This window comes from Peromyscus californicus, unplaced genomic scaffold, assembly GCF_007827085.1.
Source record: "Peromyscus californicus insignis strain IS unplaced genomic scaffold, ASM782708v3 Scaffold_13__1_contigs__length_99412109, whole genome shotgun sequence".
Classification (NCBI taxonomy): domain Eukaryota; kingdom Metazoa; phylum Chordata; class Mammalia; order Rodentia; family Cricetidae; genus Peromyscus; species Peromyscus californicus.
The window spans coordinates 23,983,703-24,007,541 of NW_026294424.1; the positions used below are offsets into that span (position 1 = coordinate 23,983,703).

General features: G+C 44.9%; 2 protein-coding genes across 3 annotated transcripts in view; one reads left to right on the forward strand and one right to left on the reverse strand.

Moving 5' to 3' along the window:
- The first annotated feature begins 7,310 nt into the window (after window positions 1-7,310).
- Commd1 (copper metabolism domain containing 1) overlaps window positions 7,311-23,839 on the forward strand; it is a 141,113-nt gene continuing 124,584 nt past the window's right edge. Inside the window, exon 1 of one of the 2 annotated variants that reach the window (XR_008217417.1) lies at window positions 7,311-7,561. Coding sequence is in view for 1 of the 2 variants with exons in the window: in XM_052734702.1 (XP_052590662.1) it covers window positions 7,385-7,561 (177 nt within the window). In the remaining variant the exon portion in view is untranslated. The remainder of the gene's footprint in view (window positions 7,562-23,839) is intronic. The other variant, XM_052734702.1, reaches the window with a different exon arrangement.
- Window positions 18,718-20,573, reverse strand: LOC128108297 (U2 small nuclear ribonucleoprotein auxiliary factor 35 kDa subunit-related protein 1). The gene has a single exon (XM_052734701.1). It carries the CDS (start codon window positions 20,338-20,340, stop codon window positions 19,060-19,062), a length of 1,281 nt encoding a protein of 426 aa, XP_052590661.1. The 5' UTR covers window positions 20,341-20,573; the 3' UTR covers window positions 18,718-19,059.

Below are 23,839 nucleotides of genomic sequence, written 5' to 3' on the forward strand. Positions count from 1 at the left end.
ACTATAGAAGCCAGTACAGAGCCAGGACTCTTGTCTTTAGGTAAGCTGCCAGGTTCCTATAACCACTGTCATTGACTAGGGCAGTTCATGTAGGTGATACTCATTCACTGTTAGCTCACAATTAATCATTAAGAGCCCATAAGGTGCCAGATGCCTGCAGTAGGTTAAGGAACAATTGTTTCATGGACTTAGTCCTGCGACCACGAGGAGTTTTTACATGCATTCAGGCTATTAGGACTAAGAGATGAAGTTTTCAAGCTTGCCCCTGGGGGAGACGTCTTTTCCAAAGACCAGTTTACTCCCTGCAGCACACAATATTCTATGGTTGTAGAAAAACAACTGGTGCAATACGTGTAATACCACCACATGTGCTGATCCTGGGGTGGTTTGCATGAGATGTCTCGCATAGTTTCAGACGTTTGAATGCTTGGTCCCCAGTTGGTGCCCTGACTGGAGAAGCTTAGGAAGTGTAGCCTCGCTGGAGTGAGTATGTCACTAGGGGCTGAGTTTGTTTCCAAAGCTACCAACCATTCCGAGTTTGCCCTTTGCTTCTGGTTTTCAGTTTGAGATGTTGAGTTCTCAGCTGTTCCTGCCACCATGCCTGACTATTGCCAAGTTTCCCTGCTGTGCCAGTGATGGACTCTCATCCCTCTGGAACCATTACCCACCCCACCTCACCCCGGGGGGCGGGGAACCTTCCCTTGCCTTGGTCATGGTGTTTTATCACAGCAACACTAAGTAACTAACAAAGGGGCCTTCACTATGCCTTCAGGAAGACATGTTTAGCACCAGAGACAGGGAAGCAGGGAAGCCCAGTGAAGTCTGTAAAGCAAACCTTGTTAAAGTGATCCTTGTCTTCTTAAAGCTACAATAGCTCAAGCCCCTTTGTCATATCACTTTCCCAAAATTTACTGTCTGCCTAATAAGCATACGATTGTCTAGCGCAAGTTTTATTTTTTTGTTCTTCATTTCCTCCTGAAATCTTCTGTCATGTAAAACTTAAATTTATGTTTTTCTTTTATTTATCTGTCTTTGTTACAAAGTTGTATCCAAAGCCGGGCTGTGGTGGCACACTTAGGAGGCAGAAGCAGGTGAATCTCTGAGTTTGAAGCTAGCTTGGTCTATAGAGTGAGTTCCAGGCCAGCCAGGGATACACAGAGAAACCCTGTCTTAAAAAAAAAAAAACACAAGCCGGGCAGTGGTGGCGCATGCCTTTAATCCCAGCACTCGGGAGGCAGAGGCAGGTGGATCTTTGCGAGTTTGAGGCCAGCCTGGTCTACAGAGCGAGATCCAGGAAAGGTGCAAAGCTACACAGAGAAACCCTGTCCCGAAAAACCAAAAAAAAAAAAAAAAAGAAAAGAAAAGAAAAAGAAAAAGCAAACAAAGACCAAAAACCAAATTCTATCCAAGAACCCAAGATTACCAGAGGAAAGATTTTTTTCCTTCTCCTTATTGGCCAAGTATAAAAATTGGCATTACATAGAAATCTGAATGTATACATAACCTAGTCCTTGTCCGTCTTTCAGATGATTCCCCTTGATTACTATTTCCTCTCTTGCTATGCTACTTACAAAAGCCTCAATGCTGCTCTGTCTCACAGCTCCATTTGGAGACAGAGCATTTCACCAGAGTCCATAACCTACTCAAGCTGGGTTCATAATCTCTTCTTCTGTTGCCTAACTTGATGCTACTTCTAGGTACTAATTAGTAAAGAGCCTAAGCCCATTGTATTCAAATTATTTCTTTGCATGTAATTTTTTCTTATAAGAATATATGCTTTTAAGACAGAGACTGCCATTTATCTCTGCATCCTCTGAAGTAGAATGGCTAGCACAAACCGTCAACTAACATCTGTTGAGTGGCTGGCTGAGTGAAGAATGAATGGTAATAAAGAAAGAATTGGAAAAGGTAGAGATGAGACCAGGCAGGGAGAGTTTATTGCAAAACCATAGGGTCCTTGCATGTGCACTCTATCAGTTCACATTAAAAGTATTATTTTTGTGTGCATATGACATGGAGGAGGGGGAGGCTTGCATTACCTCATGTGTGCGGAGGTCAGAAAGCAACTCTGTGAAGTCAGTTCTCTTTTTTCACCCTCAAGTGCTTCCCAGGGATTGAACTCAGATTGTATGGTTTGTCGGCAAACACCTCACCAGCCCCAATCAGTTTACATTTAAAAAAAAAAATTTTATGTGTGAGGGTTTTTCCTTCCTGCATGTATGTGCACCATGTCCATGCTCAGTGCCCATGGAGGTCAGAAGAGGGCATCGGGTTCCCTCTGGAACTGGAGTTACAGATGGCTGTGAACCACCATGAGGGTGCTGGGAATTGAACCTGGCTCTTCTGCAAGAACAGCAAATGCTCAAAAGCACGGAGGCCCCCCCCCCAGTTTACATTTTAAAAGGATTTATTTTTATTTTATGTGTGTGAATGTTTTGCCTGCATGTATGTATATGCAACACATATGTGGAGGTCAGAAGAGGGCGTTGGGACCTGTGGAGCTGGGTTACAGGTGGTTGGGATCCATCTGTGTGGGTGCTGGGAATCAAATCCGGGCCCTTTGTAAGAGCAATGAGTGCTCTAAACTGCTGAGCCATCTCTCCAGCTCCAAGTTTGCGTTTTCAATGTTGATAAAAACATGACTTGCCTGCCTGGAACCATTTGCTCGCTGGGGCTTTAATGGCATATTTGGTCCTGACGAAAGGGAAATGTTCATAGGAGGGTTGTTTGTTAGGGTTGGAAGTTTCCCTTGGAGTTGGGCTTCTGAGTCTTTTCCTTGCTGTTGTTGCATTTGAAAAGTCCCTAAACAGCCTTGTGCCCAGATCTGCTATCTATAAAACCTGTGATTTGACATTTAATAAAAGATAACTGTAATTTGAGCCTTTGGTTTGAAAAACATTCTAAAAATGCAGCTGGTGCCAACCTGCAGCAGCAGCTGTGGCAATAGCAGCCCCTGGTGGCAGAAGAAGGAATGTCTTCTATTGATCATTTGTGATTTGCAGCTAGGGTCGGCCGGGCTGAAAAGGTTCTCTGTGCAGTGGTATGTGGCAGAATATACCACCACCCCAAATGCCACTTGGCATAAGGATTATTTTGAGTTTAAAGCAATTAAGAAAGAGTGGGTGCCAAAAGGCTATCAGACGGTACCATTTTACTTTATTAAAGCAGGAAATAAAACCTTCTTTTGGAAATGGTCTCTTTATAACAGAAAGGGTCTATCTATCTATCTGTCTATCTATCTATTCAATTATTATTTATTTGTTTGTTTGTTTGTTTTTGAAACAGCATTTCTTTGTGTTGCCCTGGCTGTCCTGGAACTTGCTCTGTAGACAGGCTGGCCTCGAACTCACTAAGATCCTCCTGCCTCTGCCTCCCTAGTGCTGGGATTAAAGGTGTGCACTACTACACCTGACTAAGAAAGGTTCTTTTCAATGTCAAGAAGTTGAGACTGAGAAATTTCTGTACAAACAGACCTTGATAAAAAAAAATAACCATTTTTTCCTTAAGTTCCTTCCCCGCCTCCTCCACAGAGAAAGAGAGAGAGAGAGAGAGAGAGAGAGAGAGAGAGAGAGAGAGAGAGAGAGAGAGGAAAAAAAGAGGGAAAGAGAGAGAGTTTGGTTTCTTTTTCATAATCTCTTTGTTCAACTTAATATGAAAGCATTTAGGGGTTGCCAATTTGTGGGTCCTTATGAGGACTGTCACACCATTAAATAAATGTTTACATTTTCCCATTGAATTGCACATCCTATACTAGCTGTGTGTGGTGGCTCATAGCTGTAATCCCAGTATTTAGGAGGTAGAGGCAGGAGAGTGTGAGGCCATCTTAGTCTACATGGTGAGTTTCATGCTATCCTGGGCTGCAGCCTAAGTACAGACCCAGTTTCAAAGAAACCAAAGCAAAGCAGACAAGGAGAAGTGGTAACTTGAAGTTCTCAGGGTTTGTGGAGAGGCTTCGGACGGGGGTAGCACAGAGATTGTAGACTCCACATGAAGGACGTTTACAGCTTGCAGAGAAGGTAATCTGAAGCTTTAGCAAAGGACGGAAGCATACTATAACATAAAAACGTTTGAAATGAAAACAAAGTTTGAAATTGTCATGTGGTTATGCTAGTTGTTTTTTGCTATGACAAAGTATCTGACGAAAGTCACTTAAGAGGGAGGGTTTGTTCTGGCTCACAGGTGAGGGGGCAGCCATCTTGGCTGGGAAGTCTTGGGAACAGGAGCAAGAGGCAGGGTCACTGTGCAGCCACTGCCAGGAAGCAGAGAGTGGTGAATGCTAGTATGCAGCTCATTTTCTCCTTTCTGTTTAGTTCAGAGTTCTAGCCCGTTGACTGGTGCCGCTCACCTCAGTTAACCTAATCTACACAGTCTCTCACAGAGATGCCCATGGACTTGTCTCCTGGGGCCTTTCTACTTGATAATCAACGTTAAATTAACCATCACAGGAGGCCCACAGCTTCCCTCCATAATGTAGACTACGTACCGAAAACCCTTGAGGCAGCTCCTCCTCCTCCTCCTCCTCCTCCTCCTCCTCCTCCTCCTCCTCCTCCTTTTCTTTTCTTCTTCATCTGCTCCTCCTCCTCTTCCTTCTCCTCCTCGTCCCCCCTCCTTTTCTTTCTTCTTTTCTTCTTCTTTGTCTGCTCCTTCTCCTCCTCGTCTTCCACCACCTCCTCCTCCTTCTTGGTGGCGATGCTGGGGAACTGAACCCAGAGTCTCATGCTCGCTATGAAAGACACTGGTCTACATCCTGAACCAAGTCTTCGGTGGAGCTGTCTTCAGGCTGAGCGTGAAGTTGCCAGGATGCAGCTCTTTGGAGCTGTCTCTTCTGCCATGATGGGCTTTTCAATGATGCAGCTGCTCTGCCCTCTCATGTGGTATATGCTCCTGTAGATAAGAGCCCCTCACCCACGCTTGGGCTTCATAAAGAGCCATGTAGCAAGTCTCTCAAAAATAGACAAAATAAAAACAAGCCAAGGGCTGGGTTGTAGCCCAGCTGTAGACTATGCTTAGCCTATGCAAAGCCTTGGGTTCAGTCCTAAGTACTCAGAAGGAAGAAAGAAAAGTAATTTTGATTTTAGGAATACTACATTACAATAAAAAATATTTATTTGTGTGTGTTCATATGTGTCTGTGTACGGGCATGTGTGTGTGTAAGCGGTGTGCACATTCTCAGGCCAGAAGAGGGCATCTGGTGTCCTCTTACATTTCTGCCCCTTAACCTGGAGTTTGCATCTCCCACCCCCACCCCGCCGGGCTGGAAGCCAGCAAGCCCCAACTATTTTCCTGGCTTCGCCCTGATCAGAGCTGGGGTTGTAGGCATGGGCAGGTTGCCTGGCTGGTTGTGTGGGTGTTGGGATGTGAACTTTGGTCCTCGTGCTTGTGCACAAGCGCTGTTAACTGCAGAACCATCATCTCTCCAGCTCCCCAAGTAACAGTGTTATTTGTATACTGGACATTCTTCCGAAAGAGAAAAATAAAAATAATCCTCAGTTGCTGAGACATATACACAATAATCATGTTGGTAAAACCTACCAGACTTTCTATGTAGGTTAATAGATTCAAGTATAGATACAGAAACTTGAGGGATATATTTTAATATAGATGAGCAGCATTAATATTTAATATGAAGAACTCTTGGACCCACTGATGGTTCAGCAGGCAAGGGCATCTGCTGCTAAGCCTGATGACCTGAGTTTGATCGTGGACCCCACATGGGGGAAGGAGAGCACCAAATTCCCAATACTGTTGTCCTCTGACTTCTACACACATATGGTGGCAGCTACTCATACACATACACACACACACAGTAAATAAATGCTAAAAACCAGCTCTTAGCAATCAGTGAAATGACAGGAACCTTAGAGAAAATGGGCAAATAAGTAGGAATGTAAGCAGTCAAAATATGTCCAGGTAAGTATTCACTCTCAAAATTTAAGAAATGGGGCCAGGCTGGAGAGATGGCTCTCAGGCCCTGACTGCTCTTACAGAGCACATCCGGTGGGTCACAGCCTCCTGTAACTTCATTTCCAGGAGACCCAAAGCCCTCTTCTGACTTCCTTAGGCACCTGCCTGCAGGTGGAGCACATGCATACTCTAGGGAACATACACAAATAAACAAATCTTTAATGAAAAGAAATGGAGCCAGAGAGATGGCTCAGTGGTTAAAGGCATTTCCCACCAAGTTTGACCACCAGAGTTCAGTCTCTGGGGTCCACATGGTAGAAGAGAACCCATTCTTGTAATTTGTTTTTCAACCTCCACACGGATTCTGTGGCATGTCGGGACACACACACACACACACACACACACACACACACACACACACACACACGAAGTAGATGTAATGAAAACTTGAGAAAACAAAACATGGCAAGATAATCTTTTCTGTGTGTCAGTGGCAAACATCACAGAGAATACTTTGGCCGTGGCCTTTCAGGTGAGGATTTGGAAGTTACGTGCTTAGTAGTGCTGTTTTGTCCAGCTCGCTACCTTTTTGCACCCTTTCCTATTCATTCTTTGCAACCTTTTTTGTTTGTTGTTTTAAGATAGGGTTTCTCTATATACCCCTGGCTTTCCTGGAACTCACTATGTAGAACAGGCTGGCCTTGCCTCTGCCTCCTAGACGTGGGGACTAAAAGGTGTTTGCCACCACACTTGGCTTTTGCAATCTCTATAGGAACATTTAACACGAAAGTATAGTTTGTCTTTAGACTTGTTTTTCTTGGATTCACAAAAACATTTCTGAAGTTGCCTTTTAGGAAATCATGGATAATGTACACTTCGTTAAGGACTTAACAGTGCACAAACAATGGCAATAGGATTTCTTAAATTAGGTCTGAAATGTTGATATAAAAACTGATTTGAGACAGGCATGGTAGCACATGCCTTTATCCCAGCACTCAGGAGGCAGAGACAGGCAGATATTTGTGAGTTGGAGGACAGGCTGGTCTACATAGTGAGTTCCAGGCCAGTCAGGGGTCTATAATAAGTCTCTATTTCAAAAACAAAACAACAAATATACAAAAAACAAACAACAAAACACCTTTGTGTGAGGTCTCTGCAAACATCAAGGCAAGCTCTAGAATGAGATACAGGCACCCAAGTTACGGAGTTATAGCTCATACATCTCATCAAGCGATCTTTGAGCGCCGTTTTGGGTGAAAAAGGACACAGTGAAAGCCCGGTGACCTAAGGGAAAGTCAACGGATTGGCTGTGGTCGAAGCAGTGGATGCGTGTGGCAGGGCAAGAGCGAGAACTGCTTATGCTGACTAGTGGAGGAACGCGGCTTCGCGCTCCGTGGCTGCCTTGGCCAGCTTTTCCGGCCCGTTTCGGCCGCCGTAGCGGAGCCGCGATCCGCCGCTGGGCGGAGGGCTCTCCCTGGCCATGGCGGGCGAGCTGGAGGGCTGCAAGTCCCTGAGCGGGCTGCTGAGCGGCCTGGCGCAGAGCGCCTTCCACGGCCACGCGGGTATCACCGAGGAGCTGCTGCACAGCCAGCTCTACCCGGAAGTGCCCCTGGAGGAGTTCCGCCCCTTCCTGGCGAAGATGAGGGGGATTCTTAAGGTACAGCTGGGGGACCGCGCGGCCCTGCCCTGCTTGCAGCCGCAGACCCGCCCCCCGCCTCGGTGCTGCTCGGTGGCGGCTCTGTGGCTCCCCCAGAGCTGGCTCTGCTGTGGGGACACACACCGGTGAAAACCTTGGGTTTTTAAATCCCTCAGGACTCCTCCGTGTCTGGAGTTAGATAAGTTTCGAGTTTTCTCCGTCCCGGACTTTTCTAAGAGTGATTGGCTGCAGCCGGGCGTGGTAGTACAGAGAGCTGTGAGAGTTCGAGGCCAGCCTGGCCTACAGAGCGAATTCCAGCACAGCCGAGCCAGCCAGGGCTACTAGTGAGACCCTTGTTTGAGGAGAGTGAGAGCGTGCTTGACAGCTTTCCTGCGTTGTGGAAGTTGGGAGCGTTAGAATGAGGTGGTTGGCGAGATGAAGGATAGATTAGCTGGAGTAAACACCATTAAAGAATCGACTTTATGGTGAAGGGTATATTCACCAAATGGAACGAAGTTATACATCAGACTGTCTCATGAAAACTGTCAGGTGGAAACGTAACAGGTGAAGTTAATTTAAAAAAGATTTATTTTTATGTGTATGAGTGTGGTGCCTGGTGCTTGCGGAGGCCAGAATAGGGTGCCAGATCACTTGAAATGGTTGTAGGCCACCATGTGAGTACTGGGAACTCAGGTCCTCTGAAAGAGCATTAAGTGCTCCTAACCGTGAGCCATCTCTCTAATCTCCACGCCGGTTTTGATATAGGATCTCTGGTAGTCTACACTGGCCTTGAACTCACTGTGTACCTGAGGATGATCTTTAGTTCCTGATCCTCCTGCTTCCACTTCCCAAATGCCAGAATTACAAGCATCTGCCACCACACCCTGCTGTGGTGTGTGTTTGTGTGAGTGATGCATATGAAGGCTAGGGGTCTATGCTAGTGCCTTGTACTACCATCGCTCTCCAACTCTTTCCAGATAGGGGCCCTCACTGAACCTGGAGCTCACTGATTGGCTGGGCCAGTCAGGAACTCCAGAGATGCTGGCCTTTGCCCTGCCAGTGCTGGGGTTACAGAAGTGGCTGGCCATACCCAGCCTTTTCATGAGTGCTGGAGATCAGAACCAAGCTATCTGTCCAGCTGGTTTCTGTGATTTTTTTTTAGTAAGATGTTATAATTATCTAACTAGTATATTCAAAGTATTACCATTTATGTAACGACTATACAGTGTATTGTTTTCACAAAGTCTTTAAAATATGTGTATTTTACATTTAAAACATTTTTAGCTGCAACTAGCCACATTTCAAATGATTAAAGTGGTCACATGTGGCTAATGGCCATATTAATTTAGTCTGATTTAAACCCAGAATTAGTCATAGGAATGCTTCTAGTGCCAAAGTGTGAAGAAAAGAAAAACTAAAAATAATGTATTTTTTAAACCATAGTGAGCACCTACCTATTTCGAAGATTAGAGCATGGGGCTGAGGGGATGGCTCAGTTGGTCACGTGCTTGCCATGCAAGCCTGAGGACCTGAGTCCATCCCCAGAACCCATGTAAATGCCGGGTGCCTGCAATCCAGACCTTGGGGAATCAGACAGGAGGGTCTCTGGGGCTTCCTGGCTAGCCGTTCTAACCCAGTCTGTTTACTCCAGGTTCAGTGAGAGACCCTGCCTTAAAAAATAGGGGTGCTGGAGAGAAGGCTCAGAGGTTAAGAGCACTTGCTGCTCTTGTAGAGAGCCTGGGTTTGGTTCCTAGCACTCATGTGGCAGCTTACTACAGTCTGTCACTCCAATTCTAGGAGATCCAGCACCCTCTTCTGGTCTTCATGGGCACCAGGCACTCACACACTATACTTACATGCAGGCAAAAACACTCATACACATAAAATAAAAATTATCTTAAATGAAATGAAGTGGTTGGACTGGGGAGATGGCTCACTATGTAAAACGCTTGCTGTGCAAGTGGGAACACCTGAGTTTGGATCCTAGCACCCAGGAAAAAGCCAGGCATGTTTGTAACCCAGCACTTGTGATGTGTGGAAAGGCAGAGGCCCAGGCCTCACTGACCAGCTGGCCAGCCTAGCCAATTAGTGAGAGACCGTGTGCTAGACTAGCAAATAAGGTCAGGGAGATAGCTTAGCAGGTGAAGGCACTTGCTGTTAAGGCTGACAATCTGTGTTCAGTACATGGAATCCACATGGTAGAAAGAGAATTGTGACAAGTTGTTCCCTGGCTTGTGTATGCACACACACACACACACACACACACACACACACTTACACACACACACACAGACACACTTACACACCAAGTGGAGAGGCACTGAGGAAGATACCTGATGTGGGCCTCTTGCCTCCATATGCACACAGATGAGGAAACAAGGTGTCTTAACAACCTAAAACCACACTATTTAAAATTAGGGTTAAAATTTAATTTGCGCCGGATGGTGGTGGTACACACCTTTAATCCCAGCACTTGGGAGGCAGAGGCAGGCAGATCTCTGTGAGGTCGAGGCCAGCCTGGGCTACAGAGTGAGTTCCAGGACAGGCTCCAAAGCTACACAGAGAAACCCAGGCTCCAAAAAAAAAAAAAAAAAAAAAAAAATTAACTTACTATTAAAAATATTTATGCTTTTATTTATTACATTTCTTGTCTGTTTTTCAAGACAGGGTTTCTTTGTGTAGTCCTGGCTGTCTTGGAACTTACTCTGTAGACCAGGTAGATGAAGCTGGCCTTGAACTCAGAGATCCACCTGCCTGTGGCTCCTGAGTACTGGGATCAAAGGCATGTGCCACCACCTAATTTTTCTTATACTATTTGAATACAAGAAAAAATGCAATTACTTCACAGAAATTGACTGGAATTGGCTCATGCAATGGGAGGAGTAATGTCTCAGTCACTTGTGGTGGTAAAGTAGTGTCAGAGTGGTACAGGCCTGATATGCCAACACCCTGGAGGGAAAGACAGGACCTTGGACTGAAGGCCAGCTTAGGTTTTGTGCATACATAGCTCAACAAGCCAAAGGCTGGGGATGTAAAGCACTTGCCTAGCCTGTTTAATCAAGGCTCTAGTTTTGAGCCAGCACCATCAAAATATAATTTGAAAAGTCTCAGTATGATTGTGGACATTCTAAGCAATTTTATTGGTATCATATGCCCTGACTAGATGCCTTCTATTTTATCAAATCTTCAAGTAATCCTGGAAGGTTTTCTGGGGAATTTGTTATCTGGTTTGGTGTTTCCTTGGTCCACAAGGATGAGGATAAGGGATTGCAGGCCAGGAAGAAATGCATATATTATAGGCAGTATCTTAGGATCTAATGTTGACCCTACTGCTTATCTCTAGATGATTCTTTGATTTATTATATAGAGATAAAATTTGCCAAATGCAGAGAAGAGATTGTTTGCAAGATGTCTCTTTTATTTCATTTGAAATATGTGGCTAAGTAAGATGCAGATACTCAAGTGTCCCGAGAGGGTCTGGGCTGTAAAGCCAACATGACTCTTAGCACCTGAAGTGGGCAGTGCTTCCAGGAGTGCTGTGGGACAGCACAGGCTCTGCAGTGATTGGCCGGCCGGAGTGCCAGGAGAGAAGCCTGGTCAGTGAGACGGGAACATGTGCTCAGGGTGACTTCTGCTTCAAATCACTTTTTTATTGTATGCATTTATGTGCGCCCGTGCAGCTGAGTGCAGGTGCCTGGAGAGGCTAGAGATGTTGGATCCCCTGGAACTGGAGCTACAGCTAGTTGTGAGTTGCCTGATGGGGGTTGCTCGGATCGGAACTCAGGTCCCCTGAAAGAGCAATACACGCTCTTGACCACTGAGACAGCTCTCCAGCCCCAAATGTCTGATTCTTATGAAAACATAGAGCGCAAATATTATTTATTTATTTATTTGTTTGTTTGTTTGTTTGTTTGTTTGTTTATTTATTTATTTTTTGAGACAGGGTTTCTCTGTGTAGCTTTAGAGCCTGTCCTGGAACTCACTCTGTAGACCAGGCTGGCCTCGAACTCACAGAGATCCTCCTGCCTCTGCCTCCCGAGTGCTGGGATTAAAGGCATGTGCCACCACCACCTGGGCAAATATGATTTTTAAGCAGAGAATGTCTACTCTTTAAATTTTATATTCATATATCTATTTATTGTTTGTGCATAGGTCAGAAGATTACTTATTGAATGAGTTGGTTCTCTTCTTCCACCATATGGAGTTGCTTTTGTTTTTGAGATGGGTCTCATTATATAGTCTTGGCTGGCCTGGAACTCACAGGATCCATCTGCATCTGCCTCCTGAGTGCTGAGTAAAGGTGTGTGCCACCAGATGGTTTCTGGGGGTCTAATCCAGATGGTCAGGCTTGGCAGCAGGTGTCCTTACCTGCTGAGCCATCTCACCAGCCCATCCATCTTTAATAAAAGGGAACATAACGTAGATATGTATGATGTAAGGACGTTATATTTACAAACAGAAGTGAGTAAGCAACTGTAGACAGAAAGGAGGTATCTTTTCTGCCAGTTTTTTTTTTTTTTTTAACTAAAAGAGCTAACATTTTTATTCTCACAGTTCACAATACAAATGAAACTACTTGCCAGGCGGTGGTGGCGCACGCCTTTAATCCCAGCACTCGGGAGGCAGAGGCAGGCGGCTCTCTGTGAGTTCGAGGCCAGCCAAAACCAAAAAAAAAAAAAAAAAAAATCCCTCTTCTCCCCTCTAAAACTATTCCCTATTCTAGATAGGGGGAGAGGTTTTCCTTGTCATGTCACTATAAAACATCCAGATGCAGCCCCATATCTCCTAGTGAAACAGAAAAACACAGCCCTGATAACCCCCTGCCCTTATCTGAGTCATGCCATGCCAGGTGAGCACCATCTTATCATTGGAGGCCTGGGCGTCAAGGGCATGTGGTCTTCCAGGGTGGCCTCATCCCAGGGAGCAGGTCCCACAGGCACCATCCCAGGAGGAAGGGGGCCCATGTTGGGTGCTTGCATTATACCAGAGTGAGGAGGACCTGGGAGACTGGGGGCAGGTAGGATCGTGGCTCCTTCAGGAGGAGGAACCGAGAATGGAGTGGGTGGGTCTCTTTCCTTGTTGAAATGCAGCCATTGTTTTATCACCAGGCTTTGGGCCTGCTCTTCCATCCATTTGGGGATGGGATGTCTTTCACATTCCTTTTGTTTCCTACTACCGGAGTGTCTTCCTCACAGACTAAGAGTTATGGTGAGATAGGTGTTGCAGTAATCATAATAAACCTCTGCTACCCTGCCAGATTCCAGCCCCCCCTCCCCCGCCCCTTTTTTAGACAGGGTCTCATTGTGTAGACCAGACTGGCCTTGAACTCACAGAGATCTGCTTGTTTCTGCCTCCTGAGTGCTGGGATTAAAAGCATGCACCACCACTCCCAGCCTCTGGCAGGCTTCTTAAGATGCTATTTTTCTGCTTTTGAACAAAGTGATTATTCTAGACTTAGATAAAGGGCAGCTTTATGGTATACTCAAAGTTAATAGCAGATGTGGGGTAGGAAAAATGTAGAGCATGTTCAAGGGATGATGAATAGGCTGGGGATAGCTTGGTAGGTAAAAGTAACTGTTGCACAAGTGTGAGGACCTGGGTTTGAATCCCGAAAACCCACATAAAAACTGGACGTGTAGGTAGTTCAGCAGTTAAGAGCACTTGTTCTTATAGGATCTGGGTTTGGCTCCTAGCATCCAAAGGAGGGCTCACAACCATCTGTAATTCCAGTTCCAGGGAATCCAATATCCTCTTCTGGCTTCCTTGGGCACCAGGCACACTTGAGGTGCACAGACATACATGCAGGCAAAATACTCATACAACAAATAAATCTTTTTAAAAAGTCTTAAAAACTGGTCATGTAGTGTAAGTGTCTGCAATTTGAGGAGATGGGAGGTGGAGACAGCAAAATCCCAGAAGCTTAGGGCCAGTTAGCCTGGCACACAGAGTGGAAAGACAACAAAGAAACTCATCTCAAACCAAGTAGAACGTGGGGACAAACACCTGAGGTTGGCCTCTGACTTCTGTACGTATACTGGCACACATGCTCCTGCAGTCACGTATGTGAATGTGTATGCACACATACATCACACACACACATCATACACACACTAAAATGGTGAACAGTCCAATCTGATCATAATATGAGGGTATGTAGTAAGGAATATTTGGTGGATTAGGCAAGAAAAAGTGAAGCACTTACTCCTTTAATCCTGCTGTCATTGCTGCTTTGAAGCAGGCTACACACCTGACACACAGATGGTAGTGGACCTCGTGTCCTACACACCTAACACACAGATGGTGGTGGACCTCGTGTCTTACACACCTAACACACAGATGGTGGTGGACCTCGTGTCCTACACACCTAACACACAGATGGTAGTGGACCTCGTGTCCTACACACCTAACACACAGATGGTGGTAGACCTCATGTCCTACACACCTAACACACAGATGGTGGTAGACCTTGTGTCATACACACCTAACACACAGATGGTAGTGAACCTCATGTCCTACACACCTAACACACAGATGGTAGTGGACCTCGTGTCCTACACACCTAACACACAGATGGCGGTGGACCTCGTGTCTTACACACCTAACACACAGATGGTGGTGGACCTCGTGTCCTACACACCTAACACACAGACAGTAGTGGACCTCGTGTCTTACACACCTAACACACAGATGGTGGTGGACCTCGTGTCTTACACACCTAACACACAGATGGTGGTGGACCTCGTGTCCTACACACCTAACACACAGATGGTGGTAGACCTCGTGTCCTACACACCTAACACACAGACGGTGGTGGACCTCATGTCTTACACACCTAACACACAGATGGTGGTAGACCTCGTGTCCTACACACCTAACACAGACGGTAGTGGACCTCGTGTCTTACACACCTAACACACAGACTGTAGTGGACCTCGTGTCCTACACACCTAACACACAGATGGTAGTGGACCTCGTGTCTTTCACCTAGAAAATCATGTTCTGCATAGAAATGGAGACCCAGAGGACAGAACAGAGGAAATGTGGAATTCCTAGAGAACATGGTGGGCACTCATTAGCAATCTCTTTTGATGTGCTGAGGGTCAAACCCAGGATCTTGTACTTGCTAGGTAAGCTTGTAATGCTGAGCTAAACCCAAGCCTGACCCCAGGTAACAGTTTCCTTATTGCCAACTACCTGGCAATGTGTTGTGCACCAGTTTCAGATTCCTAATTTTCACATTGTTTCTAAATGTTGTGTAGCTAGAGTTTTCTCCGGATCCCCGGCAGTCCGACAGCCCACTTATAAAATAAACACACAGACGCTTATATTTATTTACAAACTTTATGGCCGTGGCAGGCTTCTTGCTAACTGTTCTTATATCTTAAATTAACCCATTTCTATAAATCTATACCTTGCCACGTGTCCACTACCGTCTGTGTGTTAGGTGTGTAAGTACATAACATTGCTTTGGTATCGTTCTGTATAAATAAAACACTGATTGGCTGGCCAGTGGCCAGGCAGGAAGTATAGGCGGGACAAGCAGAGAAGAGAATTCTGGGAAGCGGAAGGCTGAGGAGTGGAGACACTGCCAGCAGCTGCCAAGCAGCATGTGAAGTTGCTGGTTGACATTTGTACTGTAGAATGGAACAACAATTTCCTTGTTTGGAACATTAGCACTCTAGCTTTACCTGTTAATCACAAAGGGGCAAACATTTCATCTGCTTATGGATATGTGAAGCAGCCCATTCATTCACGCTATGGTGTGTGTGTGTGTGTGTGTGTGTGTGTGTGTGTGTGTGTGTGTGTGTGTACTATGGTGCACATGTGGAGGTCAGAAGACAACTTACAGGAGGAGTCAGTTTTCTCCTTCCACCACATAGGTTCCAGGGATCAAATTTCCATCTTCAGGTTTGGCTGCATGCACATTTAACCAGTGTACTATCTTGCTGGCCCCACACTATATTTGATTTCTGGATAGTGCCCAAAGAATTGTGAAATTAATAAAGTAGTTATGGTATGTGGGTTAGGGCTCTTAACCAGTGAGCCATCTCTCCAGCCTGTGTTTATTGGTTTTTTGAAACAGGGTGTCACTGTGTGCCTGGAATTCACTATGTAGATCAAACTGGCCTTGGATCTACAGAGAGTTCTGGGGTTAAAGGTGTGTACCACCAGTCACAGCACATTGTCTAATTTTTTCAGCTCACATTTATAATTTGGTATGAAGAATTAATAATACTACCTGAGTTTTTATAATATCCTTACTAGTGTGTACATGTGTAAAGAAGGCAGAACTTTATTATTTTCCCTCTTTAATACTTATTTCTTAAGGCATGTGATAGGTACTTAGTAGACATTCGTAGAACATTTGAATGAATGGATAGTGCTTAAATGTGCCAGCTGCATTGAGAAGGTAACTAGAGTTGGGCACAGTGGCATATGCCTGTAGTCCTAACTCCTGAGAGGCTGAGACAGGAGACTCGTGAGCTTAGTTTAGAGCTAGCTTGGGCAATGTGAAAGTACAATTTCTGTGTGGGGAGAACAGAAAATATAACACTAAGTCAGGGGTGGCAGATTATGGCTGTAGGACTAATCTGGCCTGATGCCCCCATGCTCCCCACCACATGCCCATTCCTATTGTTCTTATTGCTTTGTTTGGTAGTACCATGAGTTATTAAACCCATGGTCATGGCCATGCTAGGCAAGTGCACTGCAACTCAGTTACATTCTCCATTGTTCTTGTTTTGACAACTGAAGCTTTGCCATAACATGGTCACATGCTCATTCATTTGCTTATCTGTAGCAGCTGTTGCCAATATAATAACAGTGGCTGGGACAGATACTATTTGGCATTAAAAGCCTAAAGTATTATCATCTGAACATTTACATAAAGATGCTAACCCTTACCTTAAATAACGCAAACAATAGGTCCAGCCTATATTGTTTTCTCCCAGGGTCCGTGGAAGAGTCTACCAACCAGCTGAGGATTCTAATCTGAGGGGCATTCAGTGAATCTAAGCACACTGAGTTCTTTAGTCCATTCACTTTATTCTCCTCAGTCAATTCTATCTACACAGTTTCTTTTCTGCTCTCTTACTTAGCTCCCATTAGTCCCTCCTGCTCTCAGTCCCTCCTGCTGTTCTCTCATCATTCTACCTAGTTCTTTCCATCTCCATCCTCATCTTTGTTCAATCCCCCCAGTGCTCTCAGAGAACCAGTATATAGACCCACACAGTAATTCTTTGGTAAAGCAATTCGAGGCTTGAAGTTTTCAGGGTCTCAGAGAGAGGTGATAAGGACCCACACATAAAGCAATTAATTGTCAGCTTCCAATTACAACCCAAAAGGGGAGTGACTAAAGGGGAGCTCTCTGGTAGGGTCAACTAAAGGCTAAGACCAATTAGGGAATTTATGTGCTCAAACTATAATCTAGAAATGGCTAGGTAGAATGTTAGGGGTCAGTAAGTCACAAGAAAGTAAACTGTCTTTGGTGCCACTTTTCCCGCTCATCCCAGCTGCAGCTGCTTTCTGGTAGGGAGGGGGACATATGCTAGGTGGCTAAGCAACCTATGTCAGAGCATGTAGTATTTGGTTAGTAAAAGCACTTTGACTCAGAGTAATTTCTGAGGAGAAAATCTAGGAATAGCACCTGGCTGAGGAGGAATAAAAACTTAATTTGCGGCCGGGCGGTGGTGGCGCACGCCTTTAATCCCAGCACTCGGGAGGCAGAGCCAGGCGGATCTCTGTGAGTTCGAGGCCAGCCTGGACTACGGAGTGAGTTCCAGGACAAGCTCCAAAGCTACACAGAGAAACCCTGTCTCGAAAAACCAAAAAAAAAAAAAAAAAAAAAAAAAAAAAAAAAAAAAAAAAAAAAAACTTAATTTGCACAAGAAAGAAGCTTGGCACCTATCACCTGCCTGGCCATGTAGGCAATCTCCTTGGGTCAGTGGGAAGTAACTACCTTAACACATTAACTAGCAAATGGCTAAAACACCATCCTAGGAATGTGGGCAGTAAGTCTCTTAAATTAGGGTCTTGTGTAAATAACCTGGGGTGAAGGTAAGGAGTTGAGAATTTAATTGTTAGTGGTTATTTTCTATATCTGTGGGTGAGATGAACTAATGTTTATCTATGTACAGTTTTGTCCTTGGAAAAAAGTATCTTAGCTGAAATACTTTTGTCCAGAGAATGGCCCTGGCCAGATTTATGTTAATGAAAAATAAACACAGCTGGGGACAGTTGTCCAATTACCCCAAATGTATAGGGAAAGTTGTGCCCAAGATTGAGGTGTAATCGTGAGATTACATGTACACATAACATGGAAATGCACGGTAAATGGGGAGAATCATGGCTGTTATTGCACAAGAAGTTTACAGCAAGAGACAGCCAGTTCATTCGAAAGGCAGTAATTCCATAATGCCTTGCATGATGGTTTCCTCTAACAGAACCCTTAGTTCTGATAGGTTGACCTTCTGAACTCTAGTTGTCACTGCTGTACACTCTCGTGGATTTTTGCTACCAGCGGCTCTCAATACTTAAACATCTGTTCTTAAATTTACCATGTTAGTATTTGGAAATAATATGTGTAAATTATGTTTAGAAGTTGGTTACTTGGTAGATACCTAAAAATTTCACTAACTTGTTCTCAAGACTTGAGATCTGATTAAAAAAGATCATTATGAGCCCACAGGTTAAAGCCCTCATACAAGCACACACAGACACACACACACACACACACACAGACATACACACACACATAAGCCTCCAAAGAAAAATGAAGAAAAAAGGCACACGCCTTTAATCCCAGCACTCTGGAGGCAGAGGGAGGTGGATCTCTGTGAGTTTGAGGCCAGCCTGGGCTACATTGTGAGTTCCAGGACATCCAAATCTACACAGAGAAACCCAGTTTCAAAAAACTAAAAAAAAAAAAAAAAAAAAAAATTACTATTAGATTGAGGTGGTGGTACATTCCTGTGACCCCAGCAGCAGCTGACAGGCAGAGGCAGGCAGATCTTTGTGAGTTCAAAGCCAGTCTAGTTTACACAGCAAGTTCCAGGCCAGAAAGGGCTACATAGTGAGAACCTGTCTAAAAACAAGGGACGTTAGTGTTTCTGTACTCCTATGTGTTCTAAGTAAAACATATTCAAAGGATATAAAAATAATGTTAATATACTAGTAAGTATAATAAAACATCACAGTTTAATGTAATCTTGATTATCACAAGAAAACTCAACGTATGAATGCTAGTTTAAACTGTATGGAAAATAACATCAATAACATTAAACTAAGAATTGTAACAGCAAAAGACTAAGGAACAATGAATACCTGGTTCTGTTAGAGCCACAAGACTGTCACTTGGTTGGGAATTAGATCGAGTCACCATGCCTTTCCTTTGTGATCAGTTTTGTTTTGAGTATCTTGGGGTGTCTGAAAGATACTGGGTTAGGTTTTATTCTGTAGTGGAGTTTTGGAGTTGCCTGGTCCCAGATTCTTGGGCCCAAGTGATGCTGTCTCAGCCTGGCTCAGGGTCTGTGGCTCTGGCTTTGTGGGCCTGGACTGTCGTCCTCTTCTCTCCCTCTTCTTGAACTGTGCCTCTCATGACCCCTTGTTTCCTGTTTGTGAGATTTCTTCCTGTGAGTACTCTTCCTCTCCGACTCCCTGTTTCTCTTGGAGGAGTGGTGTGGACTCGAGTGGGCAGTCCTTGGCTTGCCATAGTATTCCTCATGGTGGTCCTTCCTCTCCCTCTTGTCTGAGGTTTTACCAGAGAAGCCAGTCCAAGCTGGAGACAGGTAGATGTCTCTGTTAGCTTCTCTAAATTCATTGTTGGGATTTCTGAACACATGAAGAAAGTTGCAGTGCTTTCCTTTTGGACACTTTTGCATTTCAAATAAACCACAAATTGCAATTTTCCACCGGGTCACTGGGCAGAATTCACACTGAAGCTGTCGTCCCGCGTACCATCTCCCATTAAAGAGAGAGAGGGCTGCTTGGCATTCTTCTTCCGACTGGTACTGAACATATACATTGCCCCGCAGATGAGGCTCCAAGTTGCAGCTCACCTTGAACTGAATCACTTTCCCCACGTTCTTGAACTCGGGCAGCACATCATGGTAGAAGTCCAGGAACTGCTGGTAGGTCTCCTCCTCGCTGTACTCCAGGCTGGCGTCAGAGTCATAGTCGTCTCTCCTGCACTGCTCCATTCCAAATGTTGTGAACATGCTCTTCACAAGAAGGGTGGGGCTTGACGTGGGAAAGTCATGTTTCCGTGAACACCTGTTTCCAAAGCGGCACGCCCCCGTTTTACTGTAGAAGGGACAGCTGGCTCGGTATTTCTCCAGTCTTAATTCCTGGGGCGGTTCTGGGTTCTGCCAAGTGCCATCATTTTCAGCCTGGTCCAGCATTTTCTGCACCGCTTCCTCTCGTTCCCTCTTCTCTTGGAGCTTCTGCTCCTCCTCTTCTCTCTGTTTTTTCTGTTGTTCTTCCCATTCCAACTTTATCTGTCTCTCCTGTTCTTCCCTCTGTTTTCTAGCAGCTTCTTCTTTTCTCTTCTTTATTCTGAATTCTTCTTGTGCCTTCTCCTCCCTCAGCAGCCACTCTTCATGTAGTTTTTGTCGCTCTAGCTCCAATAATTTCTCTTTAAGTTGTTCGTCAGTAGAAACATCCTCCTCCTCTTCCGGTGGGGCTGCAAGGTCTCTCAGCCGAGCCATATTCTGCCGACGTTTCTTGCGTTTCTCCTTCCTCAGGGCAGCCCTGTATTTTTTGTGGCTCAGTTTTTCAGGAATCACAGCCTCTTGTGTTGCCATCTTACCGCAGAGCGTGGATGCCTTCCCAGGTATCGCGATAATTTTTCTTTCGCGCGCTGTGGATTGAAAAATCTCACGCACTGCTAAGCTGTTCTGCTTTTTAAAGTTGCCTCCCTGAACAGCGATTACAGCCTGGCACCGACAGGCTCAGCTGTCTTTTTTTCTCACCACCCTAGAGGGTTGAACCGGCTGAGTCACGGTTGTGTGAGCGCAGTGCGCCAGTAGGAGTGTGTGCGCATGCGCACGCAGGGAGTCAAAGGCCGGCTTGGAAGTCGGCCACCTGCTTGAGCCTGCGCTTCCGGCTCCCTGTGTCTCCGCCCCCCGGGACTGCTCCCCAAGTCCCTGAGCCTGGTGCTGTCGCAGCCCTCCGTGCTGGGTGCCGGTAGCTCCAACTCCCAGGCGCTTTTATGTGGGCGCTGGTGATAGAAATTAGGTTCTCATGCTTATTTGACAAGGCTTTACCAACTTAACCCTCTCTCTGACCCTGGTTCCTCTCTAGAATTTTTTTTTTAAAAAAAAAACATTAAATGCGTTTTGTTATTTGCAAAAAGAGTTTGCATTTAATGTGTAATGCAGTGTTGTGGGGTATTCACCGGAGAAGACTACTCGGACATGGGTTTAAGCCAATAGAAAGTTATTTCGTTTTTTTTTTTTTTGTTTGTTTGTTTTTTTGGTTTTTCGAGACAGGGTTTCTCTGTGTAGCTTTGCGCCTTTCCTGGAACTCGCTTTGGAGACCAGGCTGGCCTCGAACTCACAGAGATCCGCCTGTCTCTGCTTCACGAGTGCTGGGATTAAAGGCGTGCGCCACCACCGCCCGGCGTTATTTCGTTTTTAAGACAGGGTTTCTCTGTGTAGCCCTGGCTGTCTTGGAACTCATTCTGTAGACCAGACTGGCCTCAAACTCACAGAGATCTGCCTGCTTCTATGTTGCAAGCAAGAAGTACTCGTAGTTAGTATAACAAAAGTTATATTTTATTATGCAGAGTCTCATGACATTAGGTTCACATTCTAAATTCCTAACTACATCCTAAGCTTATCTCCCCTAAAACACAAAAACCATATCCTGGATTAATACACTTCAGTTAACAAGAACAGTTAGCCAGAAATACAGAAGCCAAAAAGCGAGGTTAGTACATTTAGAGACTTGCCCCGAACTATGGACTGTGATGGGTTAGGTCTTTGTTTTCATTTTTTGGCAGGCGGTGCTGTCTGTGTGCTGAGTTTTACAGCCTGAATGACACTTCCATCATGGAGTCGGTCGTGCTAAGGTCTGGGGCCCTGTTACAGTAGAAATATTTTTACTGTTACTGTATGGTTTGGATAATAAAATAAAACATCAATAAAAAATGTGTGAGTTCAGGGCTGGAGAGATGGCTCAGCAGTTAAGAGCACTGACTGTTCTTCCAGAGGATCTGGGTTCAATTCGTAGCACCCACATGGCAGCTTACAACTTTCTGTAACTTCAGTTCTAGGGACCTGACAACCTCACACAGACATACATGCAAGCAAAACACCAATGCATTTAAAATGAAAATAAATTTTAAAAATGTGTGAGTACATTATTTGAGATGGGGGTCTCTTTTTGTTTTGTTTTTGAGACAGAGTTTCTCTGTGTAACAGCTCTGGCTGTCCTGGAACTCTCTTTGTAGACGAGGCTGGCCTCAACCTCAGAGATTGGTCTACTTCTGCCTCCCAAGTGCTGGGATTAAAGGTATGTGCCACCATCATCCAGTGGGTTTCATTCTTTTTGTTTTCTTTTTCTTTTTTTTTTTTTGGTTTTTCGAGACAGGGTTTCTCTGTGTAGCTTTGCGCCTTTCCTGGAACTCACTTTGGAGACCAGGCTGGCCTCGAACTCACAGAGATCCGCCTGGCTCTGCCTCCCAAGTGCTGGGATTAAAGGCGTGCGCCACCACCGCCCGGCCGGGTTTCATTCTTTTTTTTTTTTTTTTTTTTTTTTTTTGGTTTTTCAAGACAGGGTTTCTCTGTAGCTTTGCGCCTTTCCTGGAACTCGCTTTGGAGACCAGGCTGGCCTCGAACTCACAGAGATCCGCCTGGCTCTGCCTCCCAAGTGCTGGGATTAAAGGCGTGCGCCACCACCGCCCGGCGGGTTTCATTCTTTTTAAAGCAAGCTCTCCTGGGACTCACTGGGTAGCCCAGGCAGGCCTTGAACTTGCAGTGATTCTCTTGCATCTGTCTCTTGAGGGTTGGCATAACACAACATCCTGAGCTAAATATGGGCTCATAGATAGAAGAGGGCATACTTTTAGGTTTAGCTATAAGCTGTAGTTTTATTTTTCTACTGTAGGTGGCAGTGGAATATTGGTTTGCTAATATGCTGCAGGAATCCACAAACAATGTTTAAATGTTTTCTTTTTCTGGAATGTTCTAGTTGGAAAAATGCTTTTGCTGGCTATTCAACAGTAAGAATTTTGGTACAAAAAGAAATGTAAACATTTGGCTTGGTATTTTGAAATTAGAAATGATTTTTTAATAAAAATGTTTCAATGGGACTGTAGAGATGACTCATTGGTTAAGAGCTCTTATTGTGAGCTGAGTGGTGGTAGCGCATGCCTTCACAAGTACATGGGTGGCAAGTACATGCCCACATACAGATGGATAAATTAATGTAGTAGAATTTAATTGAAGTGGGGAGCTGGGTGGTGGTAGCACACGACTTTAATCCCAGCTTTCAGGAGGCTGAGGCAAGTGCATCTCTGTGAGTTTGAGGCCACCCTGGTCTACAGAGTGAGTTCTAGAACAGCTAGGGCTACCCAGGAAACCCTGTCTTGAAAAATAAAAAGAAGCAAACAAACAAAGAGCTCTTGTTGCTCTTCAAGAAGATTCAAGTTTGAGTCCCAGCACTCAAATGGTGGTGCACAACCATCTGTAACTGAAGTTTTAGGGGATCAGAGGTCCTTCTGTCCTCCAGGATACCAAGTGGTACACATGCATACACCCAGGCAAAACATTCGTACACATGAACTAAACAAATCTAAAAATTAAAAAGCAATTGTTTCAACTAATTCTTTTATTTAAAAAAACGAATTACAGACAGTTTTGTATAGCCAGGCATAGTGCTCGTACATGTGTATAGTCCCTAGCTTCTATGATACTTTTTCTGGAACAGGAAAAAAAATACCACCACCGAAATAACAACAACAAAATCCAAGGAATCTTTGAGAAGTAGCTGAGAGTTCTACATCAGGATCCATAGGCAGCAGGAAGATGGAGACTTTGGGCTTGGAATGGGCTTTTTTTTTTTTAAACCTCGAAGTCTACTCCCAGTGACACGTTTCCTCTAACATGGTCATCCTTTCAGATAGTGCTACTCCCTCATGACCAAGTATTCAAATTTGTGAGCCTGTGGAGGCCATTTCCATTCTAACCACCATATCCCCCAAAGACCATGTTCTCAAGGCTTACACCTCAGTCTGATGGCCTGCCCAGAGGTGGTGGGAACGCTTGATAATATGGGGCCTAGTTGGAAGAAGTATGTTAC

Bases quoted from the DNA above. Each gene is read 5' to 3' on its own strand.
- LOC128108297 (XM_052734701.1), bottom strand. From the start codon at position 20,340: ATGGCAACACAAGAGGCTGTGATTCCTGAAAAACTGAGCCACAAAAAA.